At 38.0% G+C, this 21,333-nt stretch overlaps 1 protein-coding gene across 12 annotated transcripts in view; it reads left to right on the top strand.

The window, feature by feature from the left end:
* Window positions 1-21,333, top strand: part of ATE1 (arginyltransferase 1) — a 163,814-nt gene that overhangs the window by 46,221 nt on the left and 96,260 nt on the right. For all 12 annotated transcript variants that reach the window (XM_034663369.1, XM_019805147.2, XM_019805146.2 and 9 more), the window contains one exon: window positions 3,758-3,790. In XM_034663369.1, coding sequence (XP_034519260.1) covers window positions 3,758-3,790 — 33 coding nt within the window. The remainder of the gene's footprint in view (window positions 1-3,757; window positions 3,791-21,333) is intronic.

The raw sequence follows: 21,333 nt of genomic DNA, 5'->3' as shown, positions 1-21,333 counted from the left end.
AGGTTTTAAATAAAGATTTTGTTAGGTTATAGCCTAAAATCGTTAGACTTGTCCCCTGACAATTTGTAAGTACCGTGTGCTAGGGTGAAAGGTCAAGGAAACAGGAGCAGCAGAAGCATTTTGTTAATGCAAGGGCATTTCGGGTAATCTATATGAACAGTTACAAGAAAGACTTGAATTCCACTTTGGCAAATAGGCATAACTCACTGATGTTCTTCAGTTTAGGAAAAAAAAAAGTTGTGCCTTATCTTCTAGAAAATTGCTTTTTAGTATTTCTTTTTTTGTTAAAATGTAGGAATTTAACATGGTTCCTTATTAAACAGAAAAGGCATTTCAGGAATATAGTAGCTTATATTACTTATGTGTTGAATGTTTTATATTACAGAGATAAATAGTTGATTATGGTTTTACCGGGATATTTTGACAAAACCAGTAGTGTGCATTCTTCTCTCCTTCTTCTTGCCTCCCTCACCCTCCCCACCGCAGCCCCCAAGCATAACTGGCATGGTTAATAACAAATCTTGGAAAAAGAAAGAACTTCCTGATCATAACTGACAAGAAGTTTAACTACAATTTTGTGTGCTTGGAAAACTGTTGAGAAAATTTTGTGAAGTGCTAAGTGCTTCTCTGGAAGGAATGAGGTGTTATGACGTAGGCTACTGATGGAGCTAGAAGTGATAAGAATACTGTAAGAGAAGCAAGGTCAGTAAGTAGTGTGGAACATGAGAACTGATCTGGGTCTATCCTTTTTCCCTTTTTAGAGGCCTGAAAGGTTTTTTTAAATGGTACTGATGCCCTTTATGCCTGGATGCTAAATACAGAGCATACTTCTTATTTAAAAAAATTCAGGGGTGCCTGGGTGGCTCAGTGTTTAAGCGTCTGCCTTTGGTTCAGGTCATGATCCTGGGGTCCTGGGATCTAGAGCCCTATGTTGGGCTCCCTGCTGCCTGCTCCTCCCCCTGCTTGTGCTCTCTGTCTGTCAAATAAATAAATAAAATCTTAAAAAATTCAGGAGTAGACGAGATAATTGATAAAATTTTTATGAATTTTATCAAGTGAGTCCAAGTAATAATGTTATTAATGTTGTTATTGAGAAACTTACTGTTGTATTTGAAAAGCCAAATGTCAGGCAGGTTGTTCCTATTTTCAACTATATTAAATCAACATTTCTCAGAGGTAGTCTTCAAAATAGATACATAGAAAGATAAAAACTATAGCTGTATTTACTTCCAGTTGTTTCTAGAATGACAAGATATATTCCTATCTGTAAAATCAGTAAGATATTTTGTGAACATATTAAATTATTTTCTCAACATTTTGCCTGAATGTCTAAAATAGGATCTTTACCTTAAACTTAACTATGCCCATAATACAATATTTTTTAAATAGCTGCATAAGTATAACTAAGAAAAGTGGTATTAATGTGGACTGTGAACTTTGGCCATAGTCTTTTTTGTTGTTGTAACAGCAACACTGAGCCATTTTTATACTGATCAGACATTCTGATGGCATCTGTTTCTACTGTCAGTTACAGTGTCTATACAAATATATTTTGTAATTAATTTGCTTTTTTATAGTTCTTTTTCAAAGTATTACCATTTGTATTGAATATAATATGTGTCATTTCATAATGAAAATTTACTAACTAATTAACTGAAGGGAACTAGCAGTGGGTTTTCTGGTGCACTAATCACAAAGCAGCGTTTTGGACCTTTTCATGTCCTTTGAATAGGAGAGTGGATGTGCGCCTTGTGGCTTGTTATTCTGTTTTCACTGCTTTAGGAATTGAGAACTTTTACTTACGTACTTCTTATTTTGGTAGCTTCAAGCAGCATAGGGATTTTTAGGTCTATTTTGAAAAAGCTGTGACGGGAATGTTACATACACATGTGACAAAGGTGTGTGTCAGTTACTGGACCTGCAAGGGGACCTTCGTTTTCTTGGATAGTAATCAAATGCTTCTCTTTATTGTTATTTAAAGTGACTTCCATTCTAACTGATCCATCAATTACTACTCAACCAGAACTACTTCTAAGTTCTAAAGTACAATGTGTACCACATAGTTAACATGCACATAGTGGAGAAAAGCCCAGAAACTGTGCAAGAGCAGATTTCTCATTTTGAAATAAAAATTCACCATACCTCATTTTTCTCCACTGTCAAAACTGGCTAGTCTTTCAGTGCTTACTTTTTACTCCCGGGAGAAAGTGTAGGGATAGTCTTGTGTTGGGCTACTATGAAAATAATCCAAGATCACAAGATTGCACTTTAAATTTCGAAAGAATTAATTTGTTACAGATCAGCATTATGAAAACTTAAAGTTTTGGTATAGCTTGCACTTTCAGAAAGTTCTCTTAACAGTTAGTATAATCGAATTGCATATTGGCATTTAAATTAAGAAAAAGGTTATTTAAGTAACTAAGGCCTAAATGATAATAGTTAATTACATGGCTTTGGTATGCACTAGTAACATTTTATGAATGTATTTGCTTTAGTTTTGTAGGGAGGAAGTGACTGATATACTTTTTAAAACTTTATTATAGAAAACTGGAAATATTCACAAAGTAGAAAGAGCCATATAATGAATCTGCATGTGTTTTTCTCCTGTCCTCACCAGTTTAATGCAATGACCAGTCTTGTTTTATCTACACACTATCCTACAGTAGTTCCCTCCTGACCTCCCAGTGATCTTGAAGGAAATCCCAGACATCATGTAATTTCATTGAGAAATATTTCAATGTGTATCTGTAAAAGGGAATCAAATTATTTGTATTCCCTGTGAGTACTAGCTAGCTTTGTTGTGGAGAGGAAGTTCAAGAGCTCTTGGAAGCAGGCCTGCTATTGCATTTTATTGCAGTTATTTTGCATTTAGAAAGATCGAGATTTTACTTGGGTATTTTACTATTACAGCAACTCTCAAAGGATTTGAAATGTTGATTTTATAAATAACATCTAAAAAACATGAATTATCACCATGAATATATATATGGAGTTATGTAACAGTCCTTGTTTCAGAGCTAACCTGCAGTTTGCTTTGTCATTTGTTCCTGGCTCCTCCCTACCCTGCCAGAATTTATGTTTCTTTATTTAAATGCTGAGAAACGGCATATATAACACTTAGTTTCAAATGAAATTCTGTAAGCCCCGGCATGTGTCAAAGAAAGAGGTGGTAGAGAGAATAAGGATGCATGTGTGCTGAGAAAGAGAAGACAGAACAAGGTGAACACTGCGGCCAGGCACTGGTGTGGGGGTGACTCCTCTTCTTTCACTCTTGCTCACCCAGCCTCCTCGCCTGGTCTTGACTTTTTATTTCTTTTCTTGGTTCCCCTTTGGTTTCTCTTTTTTCCTTCTCTTGGCCTTTATTTAATTTAGCCTGTTGCATTCATTGTCAGGCAAATTGCTGATTCCTTCCTTGGAGGATGTTATACTGTGTAGGGGCTGTAAGATCAAACCTTAAAAAAAACGAAAGCTTTTAAGACTAATTTATTTTGCTTGAATTCATTTTTACATAGATTTTATACAGATTTTATTTAAACTAATTCAAACAGCTGGATACCAACTATGGGCTAGATTGAATTTTTCTATACTCTGTGGATGAACTACACAATGTATCAAAAATGTTAATTTTATAGACTTTAAAGTTTACTTTAGATGCTGTTATTGAAAAGATATGTAATAATAATTTTTCCTTTTTTGTTGTCTTTTGCTGCCCATTTATTGGATGAAACTGATCCTGATAATCAATGTGACTCTGCAGTTCACAAGGTTCCTTTGCAGCTCACCTCTGGAGGTAAGAGTTTGCCCCCTGACCTTCATACTAGGATCACTAACCGAACATCACTATTGGCACGTTTTGTTAGGCATTTATTTGGTAATTTAGAGTGGTCATTTTGTTTTAACACCTACTCTTCAGTAATGGTAATGAGACGAATACAGACTTTTTTTAGAATAAGAATTCCTAAAAGTTACAGAACTGCTCACCTTCATAACAGGTCATTCCTTCTTTTTAAGGACTTTTTCTTTTTTTTAAGTAAACGGAATTCCCCGGAAATCTGTCTTGCATTGTAAAGAGCCTTATTGTATATGCTTCCTTCATAACTGTTGACCAAGAGCTGAAGGAGTCGTGGGGGAGGGGGCTGCTGTCAGACAGGTTTCTGTTGGTGTGAGAGCACTTTTTCAAACCCCTGAGTTGATAAGGGAAGAGCAATGGATTTACCTGTTACTGAGCTTTTCTTTCTTTTCTTTCTTTCTTTTTCTTTCTTTCATTCTTTCTTTCTTTCTTCTCTTCTCTTTTCTCTTCTCTTCTCTTTTCTTCTCTTCTCTTCTCTTTCTTTTCTTTTAAGATTTTATTTATTTGACAGAGAGACACAGCGAGAGAGGGAACACAAGCAGGGGGAGTGGGAGAGGGAGAAGCAGGCTTCCCCCTGAGCAGGAAGCCTGATGCGGGACTCCATCCCAGGACCCTGGGATCATGACATGAGCCAAAGGCAGATGCTTAACGACTGAGCCACCCAGGTGCCCCGAGTTTTTCTTAAACACAGGCATGCTCCCTTCCTCTGTCTCCCTCTCCACTCCCTCCTCTCTCCCTCTCTCCCCCTCTCTCAGTGCTTGATTCACTTCCACTTGAGTCCTCACAATGGTCCTGCAGTGTCCTGCAGTGTAGAGCTGAGACTCCAGTCTCCATTGTGAGATAGAGATATTTAGGAAAGCAGCTGACCTGTGAGTTGACACAAGATGGCTGAGGCTTTGAGGAAGGAGGAGGAAAGAGGAGGCAGCGGAATGTGTAGAGAGATGCTTGCGCTCAGAACCAAAGCGTGGTTTCAGAGCATGCCTTCCCTTCCTGGCCACACTGGGCAAGTCACAACTTCCCTGAGCCTGGGTTTTCTTATCTTTAAAATGCACATGACAGTTCCTACCTCTCCAGTGAAGTAGTGGACTTGGCAGCGTCTTTAAAGTGCTGATCAGGGGCACTTGGGTGGCTCAGACTCAGGTGTTAATCCCCGGGTCATGCATTCAAGTGAGTGCAATAAGTAAAGTGCTACTCAAACCTTAGTCATATTTTGTATTTTCCTCTTGGGCTGTACTGCAGCCCCACACAGTAAGACACTCTTCTTTGCCTTTCCCTTGTCCTTCCTTTTGCTTCTTTTTATTTCACTTTATGTTCCCTCCCCCCATTCCCAACTTGTTCAAATCCTATCCCTTTTCTGGCGGAGCCTACATGCTTTGTCCACTGCCTGGTCATCCTGCACCTCTCCACATAGAGGCAGTTGTTCCCTTTTCTATATCTGTAACACTGTGCTCATGAAATTACTGAAACATTGTGGGTGTAGCCCAGCCTGGCACATTGAATACTCTTAGAGACCAGTTTGATGATTGCCAGGGGAAACCGATGAGGCCAGAGAGTACCATGCAGATTTGGTTACTTTTTCTAAATATCCAGAATCAAGGGGGAAACAAAGCTATATTTGGGCAGACTCTGGGCTTTGACATGTCAGAGGCTTGGTTGGCCCATGAGCAAGTCATTTCATCTTTTGGTTAATCTAAAGATGGAAATGGTAATACTTTATGGTTATTAAAACGAAATGAAATAGTGTGTGGCAAACACTGAGCGCAATGCCTGTCACATAGAGTTTTAAATAAAGTTTAGTGCAAAAACAATTAAAAAAACAAATCATAAGAAATTTGAAGACAGTATAAATTATACAATTTACTCTTTAGCTGATGATGAAACATTTTTTAAGCATTGCTGAATGGGAAGTATCACAAAGGAAAGGATGGAAAAATAAGATTTGCTTCTGTTAAAAATCCTTAATTTTGTTCATGAAAACATATATAGTTAAAAGGCAGTTTGGGGAAAGTGTGATAACAAGGTTATTATACTTAATGATCTCCTGGAATCAATTTTAAAATGTACTATTTTCTTTCCCATAATTTTTGGTTGGATTTTATGAGATAGTGTCATGAAATATAAATGTTTTAAGAGCTTAACCTTGTAAGTAATCAAAGAAGTGTAGTTTAAAAGAACAGTGATGAATACTTGCTTACCTATTTAGATATCTTTTTTTTTTTTTAATGAATGCTTAGGAAGATAGGATGGGATGTTTTTAAACTTACCCTTTAGAGAAATCAGTTTGGTCATCTATGTTAAAGACCCTGTATAAATTCATGCCTGTGGGTTGTGTGCCTGTGTAATTCTAGTCTGGGAATTACTGCCAGAGAAATAAAAATGAGGACAAAACTTTGCATAAATGTATATTACAGTATTTATAATGGCAAAAAATTTATAAACAGTCCAAATGTCCAGCAGTAGGAGAAGGTCAAATAATTAATGGTACAAGACAGCTGTATTATATATGGATGGAACATTGTACAGCCATTAAAATGGGGATTATGCATATACATGTACATGAGTATGTGTTGTTGAACAAAACAGTGATAGAAGTAGGATGCAAAATTATACATGCAGATCTCAATTTAAAAATAAGCATACAGAAATTAGTTAAGAAGGAGATACACAAGATGTTAAATTGTTTTACCCTTTGCTCCTTCATGAAGGAGCCACAATGGGGAGAAGAGATTCCTTGGTAGGTTTTTAGTGGTGGCTTTTGTAGTCAGTGTTTGGTAAGTACATCAGGCAAGTCTCTGATTGATGTGCAAACAATATCTAGTCTTGGATGAAAAAGGTGCATGGGGAGAAATTCCAACAGCTTAGGTGAAGAGAATGCCCAGAAGCTTTAAGGCTGAACTCTGATTTCAGCAAGAGCTTCGAGGAGTAACCAGGAAGAATGGTTTTGAGCAGAAGTCATTTAGGTTTGGCTTACCTGAACATGGAATGAATAAGGAGATTGGAGCTTGATGTCCCCTGCACTACTGGGGCAATGTTACTACACAATGGCAAAGATCCTTCTAAATAGACCTCACTAATAGACTTTTCTCAAATGTAAGCCCAATGAAAGAGGACCCCGTTTTTCTTGCTTCCTGAATGTTTCTGATTTTAGTATAGTAAGTAGTACAATGGAGGCACTGGATAAATATTTGTTGAATGGATGCATGAATGAATGAGTAAGGTAGGTGGGGCTGAGGCTGCAAGTAACAAGCTTTTACCCATAATTTGGCAGCAGTCAGCTAAAAACACACAAGGCCTAGTATTTATGTTTCAATATGGTTAACAGTTTTCCTGGCAAGGTTTTAGCTACTTAAGATCAGGCTCTTTGTCTTTTTTCATCTTTGGATGCTCTCAGGTATCGATAGGGCTTGGAGTTTACCAACTGTACAGCTAGTCGTGCCAAACAAATATTTTTTTAGTTACATCTGGCTAAATATTGAGAATCTATGTGCAGAAGCTTTAATCTTTGGTGAAAAGTAGAGGGAAGGTACGAATAAATTTTAGTGATAGTTTCTGTCATTTTCTGTCCGATCTGCTTTTTCTACTTAATGACCTGGAGTTGTGTTTTACCTTGGTTAAATATCTCTTTTCGTACTGAGCTTATGGACATGGGGAAGGGGAAAAAAACATCAAAATTAGAGATGACCAATGTGCTTTTCTTTGCTTGAAGTATTTGGGAAATACTTTGAGGGCTTTCTGTTGAAATTTTTCTAGTCTGGAATTTTGCAGGGGCTGCCTGATGCCATAGTTAATGGCTGCTACCCCCACATTTCCAACAGCACTGAGCTCAGGGTTCTGTTCCTCCGCCACCTCACAGAGCCTGCGAGCCGAAGCCAAGCCAAAGCAGGAGAGTGTTAGGAGTCCCAAATGTTTAATTTTGCCATTGAGCTTGTGTTTTAGCTGGAGAAGGAAAATTACACATATGGTAAATACCCAAACACCTTCCCTAATTTTGATTAAAAGAAAAATAATTCTGTAGAGGCTGTAAAATACATGCGACTTGCAGTTGAAAATGAAGGATACTTTAAACTTCACTTTGTCCACAAAACTGGTATGAATGAACCATGTCCCTTTGTTGTAAGTCCTAAACAGTTAACTGCCACATGAATCTAACGAAATTGTCAGGTTATAGTAATTACATCAGTAATTTGATCTGCTGTCATTTGAATGGAGCCATGTGTGGAGAGTCAGTTACTTCCCTCTGTGGGGCTGACCCTTTTACATTCCTGTAAGCTGAAGACTAATAGAGCTCATTAAGCTTTATGGGAAAAGAGCTTTTATCACCTCGTCAAGTCAGGCAACATATTTCCATTCTATTCCTAATTTCACGTGGCTCTGTGGCTGCTGATGTGCACTGCCCTGCTAGGTTTACGTCGGACCGCTCCCTTACAGACGTTTTTATTGACATTTCTAAGCTGAATTACACTTTGTGTGGCACCACCTACAGATGTCTTCAATTAAATGTAGGTAAATAAAGGGGATTATATATCAGAGGCTAAAAGATTCTTGAAATTCTCTTCGGAATCCGACTTTGCCAGCCAGTCCAGTAGGGTGCAGTCTTGTCGGCATTTCGGAGGCGGAGAGCCACAGGAGAGGTGTGTGTAAGACATTTCACCATGTGTGAATGTAGGTGGCTTAGGTTTCTGTTCAGGTATGTCCTTCTATTCTTTCATTTCAAATCAATTACAGTCTTCTTCATTCAACGATACTATAATAACGTATCGAGATGTTAGCACCGATGTAGTGGAGGGTACTAGGCTAAGCTCTTTGCTTATGTCGTTTTAATTCTCACAGAGTGTCTGTGAGGTAGATATTCCCAGTTTTGTTCTAAAGAAAGTTGAGCCCAGAGAGGTACATTGGTTGAGCTCAACATCACAGCTGTTGGTATGCGACAACAATAACAAGATAGAAAGGAGAAAATGGAATAATAATAATTTAATTTTAATTCTAATTAGTTAACACATAGTGTCATGTTAGTTTCAGGTGTATAATATAGTGGTTCAGCAGTTGCACACATCACCCGCTGCTGCTCATCACGACAGGTGCCTGTCACCTGTTTCACCCATCCCCCTCCACCCTGGTAATGCTATAAGATTCGTGCACTGCAGGAAGTAGTAAGTTCAAGATGTATTTTGTAAACCCAAGGGCAAGATTTCTCAGGTTGGCACTATTGACATTTTGGATCAGGTAAATCTTCTGTATGGGCTGTCCTGTGCACGGTGTGATGTTTAGCAACATCTCTGGCTTCTATCCAGTGGATGCCAGTAGCACCCTCCCCCTGAGTTGAAACAAAATGTCTCCAGACTTTGCCAAATGCCCCGAAGGGGTAAATTGGCTTTCTGTTGAAACCGTTGTCCTAGAGCAGCCTTAAAAGCAAAGAGATACAGTTGTTAAGCCAATAGTGAAGATAATTGCCATGATAACATGTTTTTAGTTTCATGAAAGGCAGAAAAAGAAGGAAAGGTGAACAAAGAACAAATGAGACAAATAAAAAGCAAATAGCAAGATGTCCAAATAGCTAGATGTCCAACCCTGTTGATTACATTAGATATAAATGATCTGAACCAGGAGTCTGCTATATGGACATGTTCTATGTCTACACTGTCCCAAGCCCATATGTAGCTAGTGGTCATACGTAGGTACTGAGCTTTTTAGGACCTGAATTTTAAGTTTTTAAAATTTTAGTTAACTTATGCAGCCACACGTGGCCACTGGCTATCCCATTGGACAGTACCTACAAACACTCCAATTAAAAGTCAGAGATTGTCAGATTAGATTTAAAAAAACAACAACAAGTTCTACCTTAACTGTGCAGACATGGGTCCTTTAAAAGTAAAAGGCCAGAATAAGGCAAACTGCAAATGCTAATCGTAAGAAAGTTGGAATGGCTATATTCATATCTGACAAGGTAGACTTCAGGGCAAAGGCTGGTATCTGAAAGGAAGAGGGACGTTTCATAGAGATAAAATGGTTGGTTCATCATATAAAGACACAATAATCCAAAATGTGAGACGATAATAGAGCCCAGGAATACATGGGGCAAAAACCAGTGGAACTGAAAGAAGAAAGAGTCCAATCCATAGTCATACTTAGAGACTTTAGGACAAGTTTCTCAATAGTTGACAGAATAATTAGAAAACTAGAAGGACTATAGAAGACGTGAACAATACTATCACACAGTTTTACTTCGTTGACCTCTATTGAACACTGTACCCAACAATGATAAACTACATATTTTTTCAAGTACACGGGGAGCATTCAGTAAGACAGATCAGATGCTGTACCATTACACAGATCTCAGTAATTGAAAAGGATTGAAATCATCTCTGATCACAATGGAATTGTTAGACTCAATAACAGAAAGAACTCGTAGCTCAATAATAATAAGACAGACACGTAGTCAAAAAATAGGCAAAAGATTTGATTATATATTTCACCAGAGAAAACATAGAAATAGTTAATAAGTGCATGAAAAGATGCTTACCATCCATTAGGAAAATGCAGATTAAAACCACAATGAGATACCACCACAAACCCACTAGAATGGCTATAATCAAAAGACAGTAGCAGGTGTTGGCAAGATATGGAGAAATTGGCAACCTTATACATTGTGGGAATTGTTAAAATGATATAGCCATGACTTTGCATTTCCTCAAAATATTAAAAATAGGGTTACTATATGACCCAAAAATACAGGAATATACCCAAGCAAAATGAAAACAGATATCCAAAGACTTGGATGTGAATGTTCATAGTAGCATTATTCATAATGGCCAGAAGCTGGACAATTCAAATGTTTGTCAACTGGTGAGTGGATAAATGTCCATCCATACAGTGGAATACTATTCAGCAGTAAACGGGCACCAATTATGATACAGGTTACAACATGAGTGAACCTTGAAAACATTATGTGAAAGAAGCCAGACACAGGGGGCTACATATTGTGTTTCAATTTAAATGAATTACCCAAAAAGGGAAATTAAGAGAGAAAGCAGATCACTGGAATTAGAGGTAGGGGTGGAGGATTAAGTACAAAGGGGGCTTATAGGAATTTTGGGGGTGATAGAGATGATCCCAAATTGGATTGTGGTGATGATTCCACAATTTTATAAATTTGCTAAAAATCACAGAATTTACCCTTAAAATGGGTGAATTTTATTATGTGTAAATAAAGCTGGGGGAGAAAAGGCATATATCATTTCTTCATCCTTTAATTTTCTAAAATGTTGTAGAAAAGATCTGATTCAGCTTAATACCTAGCTTCCTAAGTGCATCCCTAGTTGTGCTGTAGTGTTCGCAGTTTTAGTATTCCCCAAGATAGTATTATATATTGAAATAGATGTGTTTTGAGGAGTGTTTAAATATTAGCTATGTAGTTAATACTCTGATTTTAAGTGTTAGCCATTAGTATTTTTTGATAGCTTGTAAAACCATCTTTCCAAGCTTTTTTTGAAGTTGAGAGCTACTTCTTACTTGGAGCTCTGTGATAAAGTGAAATAATGTGGATATTTGGGTGTGTGTATGTACATTGATTGCAAGCTGCAGGTAGCAGCAGGAAAAAAAAGGATCATAAAAACCTAACCATCTCTTCAGTCTGCAACCAAATGAAGTATCATTGTGTGGGGTGGCTCTGGTAGATGTCAGGGTATCTCCAGTGGCCAGAATTTGGAAGAGGGAGTGACTGTTACCCTAACTAGGTCCTATAGGATTGAAGGGAGCTTGTAGAGGTAGTGGTGGAGGGGTGAAGTGGAGAAGATTGAGCTGTTAAACTTGGGAGGGGAGTTAAAACAATTTTACCAAACAAGGAGGTTGCTGAGGGTCTGATAGACAAAGAGCTGGCCTGAACTGGAGAGCCGTGGAGAGAAGGCTAGGAAGAGGGTTCAGCTGAGTGACCCGGAGGAGCTTTCTTTCAACTGCTGTCTGGTCCGGGGCCTGGGAGCACCAGCTGTGTGTAGAGAGCCAGGACCAGAGCAGACAGAGGTATCTGAATGGGGGCTAGATCTCAGAGAATGGTTGTTAGGCTACTATTGGAACTGAATGATTAGAAAAGGAAAGCTAGGCTGTGGCGTGATCCACTGGGCAAAGGGAGATACAAGTGAGGGGTGCTGTTTTTCTAGTTTCGTGGGTTGGGGAAGAGTCATGTAGTTTTCAGGCTGAGTCCCATATACCATAGCATCAGGCTGAGTAGTGTTGGGCAGAGATACCAGTTAGAATTCTGGAGCCAGATCCCCCAACTCATTGGGATTATCACTTGATTGCTCTCCCATTCGGTTAGGTCTGAAGGCTGTTGGGCAGCTGTGGCTGGGGGCAGGACTGCTCCTGAGGCCGCTGACAAAGAATCAGTTGAACTGAAGACATTGCTTTTTGCCCTCTATTTACTTCAGTAACTAGGGCTTCAACGTCTTCTATGTGGCAGTCAGAACAGTATTCCCTGGGCTCACACAGGCACTCAGTAAGTGTGGGTTGAATACATGAATTTACTTCCAGTTTGCTTCTGGATATCACACGAGAGTTGAGCCAATGTTATATGAAACCTTATGTTTTATAGTGAAATTGTATAAACTGGAAGTCTTTTTCTGGAAACCAATCTCCTATGATAAAAATGTCAAAATTTATTCTGAGAATAAGAGAAAACATACTAGAATAGAAAACCAGACCTAAAAGAAGAATGCTGTAAATTTCCTTGTTGAAGATTTTTCTGGCATGGGGCTTAGATTAGGTTAGCCATCTTAAAATCGAAGTCCATTCTAGATACCTTTTTGCCAGATCAGTCTTTCTTATAGCAAGTAGTGGTTTTCATCATTACTCCCAGGATCTTTCAACTGTTTTCAAAATTAGGGTCATCTGCCTTGATGATTTTCATTACCCATTAAACGTGCATGAATGCTTCAGAAAGTGTTTGAATGGTAAATATCCTGGGGTGGATTAGTTTCCATGGAGATGTCATTCTTGTTTGGTGTTTGTACTCATTCAGTTCTAAATAAAAATATCAGGTTGGGTTGTCACTGGGGGGATGCTTTTCCCCTCTGTTAAGAAAGACTAGAAAAGCAAGTCTCAAATTGAACTGACATTAAGTAAGTTTGATTAAGATACTTTTATTTATTTTTTTTTTTTACTATTTTTTTTTTTTAATTTAATTTTATTATATTGTGTTAATCACCATACAGTACATCCCCAGATTCCGATGTAAAGTTTGATGCTTCATTAGTTGCGTATAACACCCAGTGCACCATGCAATACGTGCCCTCCCTACTACCCATCACCAGGCTATCCCCTTCCCCCACCCCCTCCCCTCTGAAGTCCTCAGTTTGCCTCTCACAGTCCATAGTCTCTCATGTTTCATTCCCCCCTCTGATTACCCNGACTAGTTTGTGGAATTGTGAAGTTTGGGGTTCTGCTACTTTTCCTTTTAAGGGTTTTGTGGTGCCCCACTAAAAGTCTTTCCATTGGGTATTTAGGATTTAAAAATATAAGGAAATGTCAAAGTAAACAGTTAACGGATTAATATCTTAATTTTTACGTATTTGTTCTGCAATAGAAATGCAAAAATAAGTTCCTTTCTTATTTCTGTCACACTTACTAAACACATTTACTGTAAATCATTCCTCAGTGATTTAAGCTCTGTAAAGTTCAAATTTTTGTCATCACAGTACTTCTAGTTTTAAATTATAAATATTAGGGTAGACCTTTTTGCTTGCTTTGAAGCAGCATTTCATTTCCTAAGAATTATGTCATTGAGAAATACATTTCTTGATTCATCCTTTGGTTTAGTAAGTTGCTGAAATATGTTAAGTCATTACGTTAAATAGAACATGTTACTGTATTGTGTTGTGTTCTGACATGGGGCACCACAGAAGCAGTGTCCAGTGAGGAAAACACCAAACCCAAAGTTGAGAAGTCCAGGTTTGGGTCCTTGTCATTCCTCTAAATGGGTTCTTGTGACCTTGGACAAGCCCTTTTATCACCCCAACCCTCCTTTTTCATTTTTAAAGTGAGTGAGGGGGTCTCAAATGAAGAGCTCCCTCAAACTGAGTGAACTTAGCCAACATTTTAACATATTTTGTACAGTTGACACTTGAACCACACAGGTTTGAACTGTGGATCCACTAATACATGGATTTTTTATAGTATAGTATTATAAATGTATTTTCTCTTATGATTTAATATTTTCTCGAGCTTTATTGGAAGAACACAGTATATAATACATATTACACAAAATAATTGTTTCTGTCATCAGTTACGTTTCCTGTCAATAGCAGGCTGTTCGTAGTTAAGTTTTTGGGAGTCAAAGGTTATTTGTGAATTTTCAACTGTGCTGGATGGGGGGTGTTGGTGCCCCAACCCCCATGTTCTTCAAAGGTCAACTGTAGCTTCTTTTCAGACTCAGGCAATATAAATAGGCAAATAGAATACACTTCCCTCAACTTAACTACTTGCTGTAGTCCCTCCAGTTTTGTCTTTCACTGTGCTTTTTTTATGTTCTGAAGCAATTTTTTCAACTGTGCTGGATGGGGGGTGTTGGTGCCCCAACCCCCATGTTCTTCAAAGGTCAACTGTAGCTTCTTTTCAGACTCAGGCAATATAAATAGGCAAATAGAATACACTTCCCTCAACTTAACTACTTGCTGTAGTCCCTCCAGTTTTGTCTTTCACTGTGCTTTTTTTATGTTCTGAAGCAAGCTGACACTTGCAACAATTCTCCTCATTCTCTTCTATAAAAACAAGTGTTATCCTGTTACCCTGTGTACCCAAATGTATTTCTCTCTTATTTTTGCCATTAATATGGTACATCCGAATTATATCTTTTAATAAAGTAATAGCTTTGGGTTCTCAAAACTGGGAGGTAGGTCATTGAGAATTGCCTGATTATATAAGCATCTTAGTAGACTGGGAAAGTGCATAAATACAAACATCACAAATTTCTTATGCATCCCTTTTACACCTTCTCAAAGTAGCAAAGATGAATGTGTTTATTGACATGACCCAAAGATATAGTTATTCTAGAGCATATATAAATAAGTAGGACAAATTTATAAATATTACGCTCATTGTTTTAGTGTTCATTCTTACTTAGAATCTAGTTATCCAAAGGTTCATTACATTTGTTGATTTATATTAATGCACATTTTAAAATTATTTAAGAATCTTAGAAGTTATGTTTAAGCCACGGTAAAACATAATATATAAAAATGTTTGTCGGTTGGTCAACACTACTAGTCATTAGGGAACTGCAAATCAAACCCGCAATAAGATACCACTTTTACACCCATTAGAATGGCTACAGTCAAAAATACAGCAAACAATAAATGTTGGCAAGGATTTGGAGAAATTGGAACCCTTGTGAATTCCTCGTACGCAGGTAAAATGATGCAGCCTCTATGGGAAACGAGTGGCAGTTCCTTAAAAAATTAATTGATTTGCCGTATGATCCAGCAGTTTCTCTTCTAGGTGTATTCACAAAAAAATTGAAAATAGGGGCTCAGATATTGTAAACCAGTGTTCATAGAGGCATTGTTCACAATAGCCAAAAGGTAGAAGCAACCCAAGTGTCTGTGAACAAATGAAGAGAGAAACAGAAGGTGGTCTGTGCATACCATGTAATATTATTCAGCCTTAAGAAGGAGGGAGACTCTGACACAGGCTCTGACATGGATGGACCTTGAGTCCATTATGCTAAGTGAAATAAGCCAGTCACAAAAAGGCAAATACTGTGTGATTACACTTACCTGACGTAGCTTGAGTAGGCAAATTCATAGAGACAGAAAGTAGGACAGAGGTTCCCAGGGCTGGGAAGGGTGGAGGTGGGGAGTTAGTAGTTTAGCGAACACAGAGTTTCAGTTTGGGATGATGAAAAAGTTCTGTGGGTGGATAGTGGCAGTGGTTGCACATGTGAATGTACATTCAAAAATGCTGAAAATGGTAAATGTTATATGTATTTTACCACAATTTAAAAAGATTTTTAAATGTCAGAATTATAATTTAATTCAGTCGAACACAAACTACATGTTTCAAAATCATGAGCATTATGTAAGAATGTTAACTTTTTTGATTAATAAACCAGTGAGTGGTTTTAGAAATTTAAACTCTTGGGGCGCCTGGGTGGCACAGCGGTTGGGCGTCTGCCTTCGGCTCAGGGCGTGATCCCGGCGTTATGGGTTCGAGCCCCACATCAGGCTCCTCTGCTATGAGCCTGCTTCTTCCTCTCCCACTCCCCCTACTTGTGTTCCCTCTCTCGCTAGCTGTCTCTCTCTCTGTCAAATAAATAAATAAAATCNAATAAAAAAAAACTTTAAAAAAAAAAAAAAAAAAAAAAAAAGAAATTTAAACTCTTCTTTAGAAAACAAACTCATTATTTTAAAAATCTATTCATATATTATACCTAATACTCATAAATGTGAGAAAAGACATGCCTTTTTTTATATATTTTTTCTTTTTTAAGATTTATTTGAGAGAGAGAGAAAATGAGCAGGGGGAGGGGGAAGCAGAGGGAGAGGGAGAAGCAGGCTCCCTGCTGAGCAGGGAGTCAGACTCAGGGCTCCATCCCAGGACCCTGAGATCATGATCTAAGCTGAATGCAGACGCTTAACTGAGCCATCCAGGCCCCTCCCCCACTTTTTTCTTTCTTAAACCAAATTTTGATTTATTTTATTAATTTTTTAAAGATTTATTTATTTATTTATTTGACAGAGATAGAGACAGTGAGAGAGGGAACACAAGCAGGGGGAGTGGGAAAGGAAGAAGCAGGCTCATAGCGGAGGAGCCTGACGTGGGGCTCGATCCCACAATGCTGGGATCACGCCCTGAGTCACGCCCTGAGCCGTAGGCAGACGCTTAACAGCGCTGCCACCCAGGCTCCCCTGATTTATTTTAAAAATGTTTCTGAGCTAGCAGTTTCTGTAAGGAGTTTATTTTCTATGAATTTAGAGAATATTTGATTTATATAAATGTTTACCTATGTCTATAAATCAATTTTACAGAGCTCCTCTGATAAGGAGATGTGATAGTATGATTCACTAATGCCCTCCGAAGGTAGAAAAATGTTGCACATACAATAAGAAATAAAGACTCTTCTGAATCACAAATTCACAGACGCTTAGAGCTCCGAGCTCCAGTTCTGCAACTTGAGCTACAGGTCACAAGTAAACACGGAAACTCATTGGTTCAGGTCTCAGAGAGCTGTTCGCCTTAATTGATTGAACTCACAAATATACAGACAAAAAAACCCCTAATAAACCAGAGTCTCTGTCTCCTCTCATTCAACGGAGAATGGATCTATATCATTCATCCAGCAGACCGTAAGCCAAATCTAACTGTCGCTGCCACTAAGGGGATAACTTACTGGTCGTAGGAGAACCAGAAACAAAATCAAAAGCACAAACTTAGTGGAGAGAGAGAAAAAGACAGAGAAACACAGCACAGTTGGAGCTCTGTTGCTCTGTGGGAATGTCTTTGAGAGTCAAGAAAAGACAGGTTAGGCTTCACAGACTGGGAGGGCACTTGGCGAGTTTCTTAGCTCCATTAACTGTTCATTTGAGCTTCTGAGTAGGTCACCTCCAAAACTGTTAAACTACATTTTCAGAAAGGTAATAGCATGATAATCATACAAACAGAGCATGAACACATGTCAAATTTTATTTGACTCATTAATTAGTGCAAGAACCAGTAACACATTAAAACTGCTGCAAGGAACATTTGTGAAAATATAGATACTGAGATAGACACACACACACAATTTAATAAGAGTTTGAGATGAGATTTCTAAGTTAGATAAAAACAACTGATTACTGAGTTACAGGGCATTAAACTGTAAGTTTTTGGGTTACTTGTTCCACTGGACAGAAAGCTGTAAGTTAACCTCTGCCCCAACCAAATTGTAAAATAACTTAGTCAATAGAAAATCAAGCCTAGAACTGCACTTAAACCTTAAGAGAGGCTTAACTCTAGGGAACAAACTAAGGGTTGCTAGAGGGAAGGAAGGTGGGGAGATGGGGTGACTGGGTGATGGGCATTAAGGAGGGCACTTGATGGAATGAACACTGGGTGTTATATGCAACTGATGAATCACTAAATTCTACCCTTGAAATTAATAATACACTATATGTTAACTAAATTGAATTTAAATAAAAAGTAAATGAAAAAAGAACATGCAGTCTTCTTTTTTTTTATAAAGATTTTATTTATTTATTTGACAGAGAAAGCCAGTGAGAGAGGGAACACAGGCAGGGGGAGTGGGAGAGGAAGAACCAGGCTCCTAATGGAGGACCCTGACGTGGGGCTCGATCCCAGAACACTGGGATCACGCCCTGAGCCAAAAGCAGACGCTTAACGACTGTGCCACGCAGGTGCCCCAATGCAGTCATTTTTTTGGCCTTTTTTGGCCTGATATCAAATATCAGATACCACTGGGTTTTTTTTAACACATACTAGTAATTCTTCAACCTCGGTTTTTAAAACTCTTAATTATACATTAATGCATTTTTATTAAAAATAAATGGAGAAAAGAATATAATCCATGAACCTTGTACTGACAGGACTTCATGTTTTTTCACATCTTTATACGTTTGTGTGTATGTGCTATACACACACAGAGAAATTTTTCATGTGGTTGGAATCATACATGCCACTTTATGTTATCTTCACTGAACTTGGAGAAATGTTTATAATGTTATTAAAAATTCTTGGTAAAAATAGTTTTTATTTATTATATAATAGTTCCTCATATGAATGTACTGTAGTTAGCTTATTTTATCTTAAAATTTTGTTTAATTTGGTTCTTTCTCCCAGTTTGGAAGTGCGTAGAGGTTGTCATGGTATCAGTGTCATGGACATAGTCAATAGGAGCTGATTAAAATTTTTAAGTTAGATGCTACTGAGTTGTTGTTTATTGAGTTTATCAACAGAAATTGAGGCAGTTGGTATAGTTTATTCCTCTCCGATGACCAGCTAATCTTCATCAACTCAGGGATTCTGATGAAATTGAGGCATTTAGAGGTTTACCCTCCGTAAAGTACTGTGTAGCAACTTGAGAGAATTGTGTGAATAGGAACATCATAGGAATTCTTCCTAATCTTAAGGCTATAAAAATTAAGTAATTTATATTACTTAGTAAAATTAACTTTTATATGTTTTCTTTATGAGTAGAGAAAGTGTTGCTTAAAATACCGTAAAAGAAAATAATATAACTTTTACGTGCACTTTCTTTTATTAGCATCATTTAAATGTAATTGTCTTTGAATTGAAATATAGGTGGTGATTGGAAATAATCATATCAGAATAAGCCTGCATAGACTAATAATTTTGGTACAGTCTTGTTACAGAGTTAGCATTATTTAATTTATAATACCTTACTAAGATAATTGGATATTTTGAAGGCTAGGATCAATAAATTTGTCCCCTGTAATGTAAGATGGGTTGTAAAATGTTGACATCTAGCAGGATATCAAATCAGAGTGCCCACAGTTTCTGTTACTATCAGAGTCAGCCCCATAAAAGTAACCTAGAAAGACAAAATATTTCTTGGTGGTGGTGATTACAATGCCTTTTAGTAGCTAAGCCCATCAGGTAATGTCCCCAGCTAGTTCAAGGCTACAGTTGTCTTCTTGGCGGGGGGGGGATTTTGCCAGGGGAACAAGGACTCATTAAAAGCAGACCTTGTGTTAAGTACCATTCTCTCACCACCCAGAAGAGCTACCTGAGTGTTGTGTCAGTGAATAGAAGTACATGGTTATGGAGTGGTTTTCCTTTTCCTGGATGTTTAGAGGATTCTGATTAGAGGAGAGTGGAATGTTCTTTGGTGGGAACTACATGTCCAATCACCATATATTTTCTCAGAATTGGTCCTTAAAGTATTTTAAGTTCACGTACTTTTAGACATAACTAGAAACAGGGCTGGAGTCTTCCAGGTAGATTGTCATTATATCTACCATATAATATAGCTATGAGCCAGGAAGTGTGTTAAGTTGGTGGCCATCTTTAGTGTACTGATTGTCTGCCAACAAATTAGGAATTGGTTACATTTGATTTTTATTTTTTTAATTAATTAATTAATTAATTTAAAGATTTTATTTATTCTTTGATAGAGAGACAGCCAGAGAGAGAGGGAACACAAAGCAGGGGAGTGGGAGAGGAAGAAGCAGGTTCCCAGGCGAGGAGCCTGATGCGGGGCTCAATCCCAGAACGCCAGGATCACGCCCTGAGCCGAAGGCAGATGCTTAACGACTGAGCCACCCAGGCACCCCACATTTGATTTTTAAATCACTTATACAAGGCTGCGTGATTTCTGTTAGCCATGAGTATTGCTATTTGTATTTTCCAACTTAAATTCATTTATTTTCTTTATTTCTTATACACCGTATTATTTCAAATTTTCAAATGAGTTTTGAGTTTTCTTTTTTAAGAAATTAGGTAGATTTTGATATCATAGTGGTTTAGCACATCTTTGTGTTTTTTTTAAAATGAATCCCAGTGGGTTGCCTGGATGGCTCAGTCAGTTAAGTGTCCAGTTAAGTGTCTAACTTTTGATTTCAGCTCAGGTAATGATCTTGGGGTCCTGAGAGCCAGTCCTGCCTCGGCTCCACGCTCAGCGGGGAGTTGGCTGGAGATTTTGTCTCACCGTCTGTCCCTATCCCCACACGTGCTTGGGCTTTCTCTCTCTCTCTCAAATAAATAAATGAAACTTAAAAAATAAAATAAAATGAATCTGAACTTCAGTGCAGTGTTTCGTGAAACTGTTAACAAAAGGCAAAACAATTGCAGGAATAAGTTCTTTTAAAATAATGCAGACTTTTAATCACGTGCTTAAAATGATTTTCTTTAGGGGCTTCCATGGACTGCCATTTTAAAAAAATGCAGGACACTAATTGTCTAATTGTAGATTTTTGTGTGAACAGGCGTGGTCTGGGAGAGGTCCTTCTGGACGTCTTGGGAGGACAGTGCAGGTTCTGTTTTCTTAAAGTCCCTGAAGACCTTTCCTATTACTGTCTTTGAACCCATGGTTAAGTCTCCCCAGCAAATAAATGCTGCCTCTGGTCCTTGGCTCATGACTCCCCCTTTGTCTGTTCCTTTGAGTCTTAACAGTGTTTTTGAAGCCTAAGTGAGGCACTTGGCCTATTAATATTGATGCCATTTCTACAGAGTGCCTTTGGTGCCCTACTGCACAGCTCTCTTGTCCATAAACCTTGCCATTCTTCCCCAGCCTTTAAGATGTTTTTTCTTCTGTGTAGCTAGTGGTAAGCTCTGTTATATTTTTTCCTGTTATCATCTAAATCCTTGCAGTGGAGGAACTTCTGAGAAATAACTCTGCTTATTAATTCTTTCACATATCCAGGTGTGCTTGTTGCTACTAGGGTGTCATTTCTTCAGGCCTTCTCGTCTGACAGTGAAAAAATAATATGTGCGTACTAACTCTTATTTTATGAACATATCTTTGATATATACAGACCTATGAA

The sequence above is a fragment of the Ailuropoda melanoleuca genome, chromosome 6 (genome assembly GCF_002007445.2).
Source record: "Ailuropoda melanoleuca isolate Jingjing chromosome 6, ASM200744v2, whole genome shotgun sequence".
NCBI lineage: Eukaryota > Metazoa > Chordata > Mammalia > Carnivora > Ursidae > Ailuropoda > Ailuropoda melanoleuca.
The sequence above is the reverse complement of the archived record's forward strand: the minus strand, read 5'-3'. Positions and strand labels throughout refer to the sequence as shown.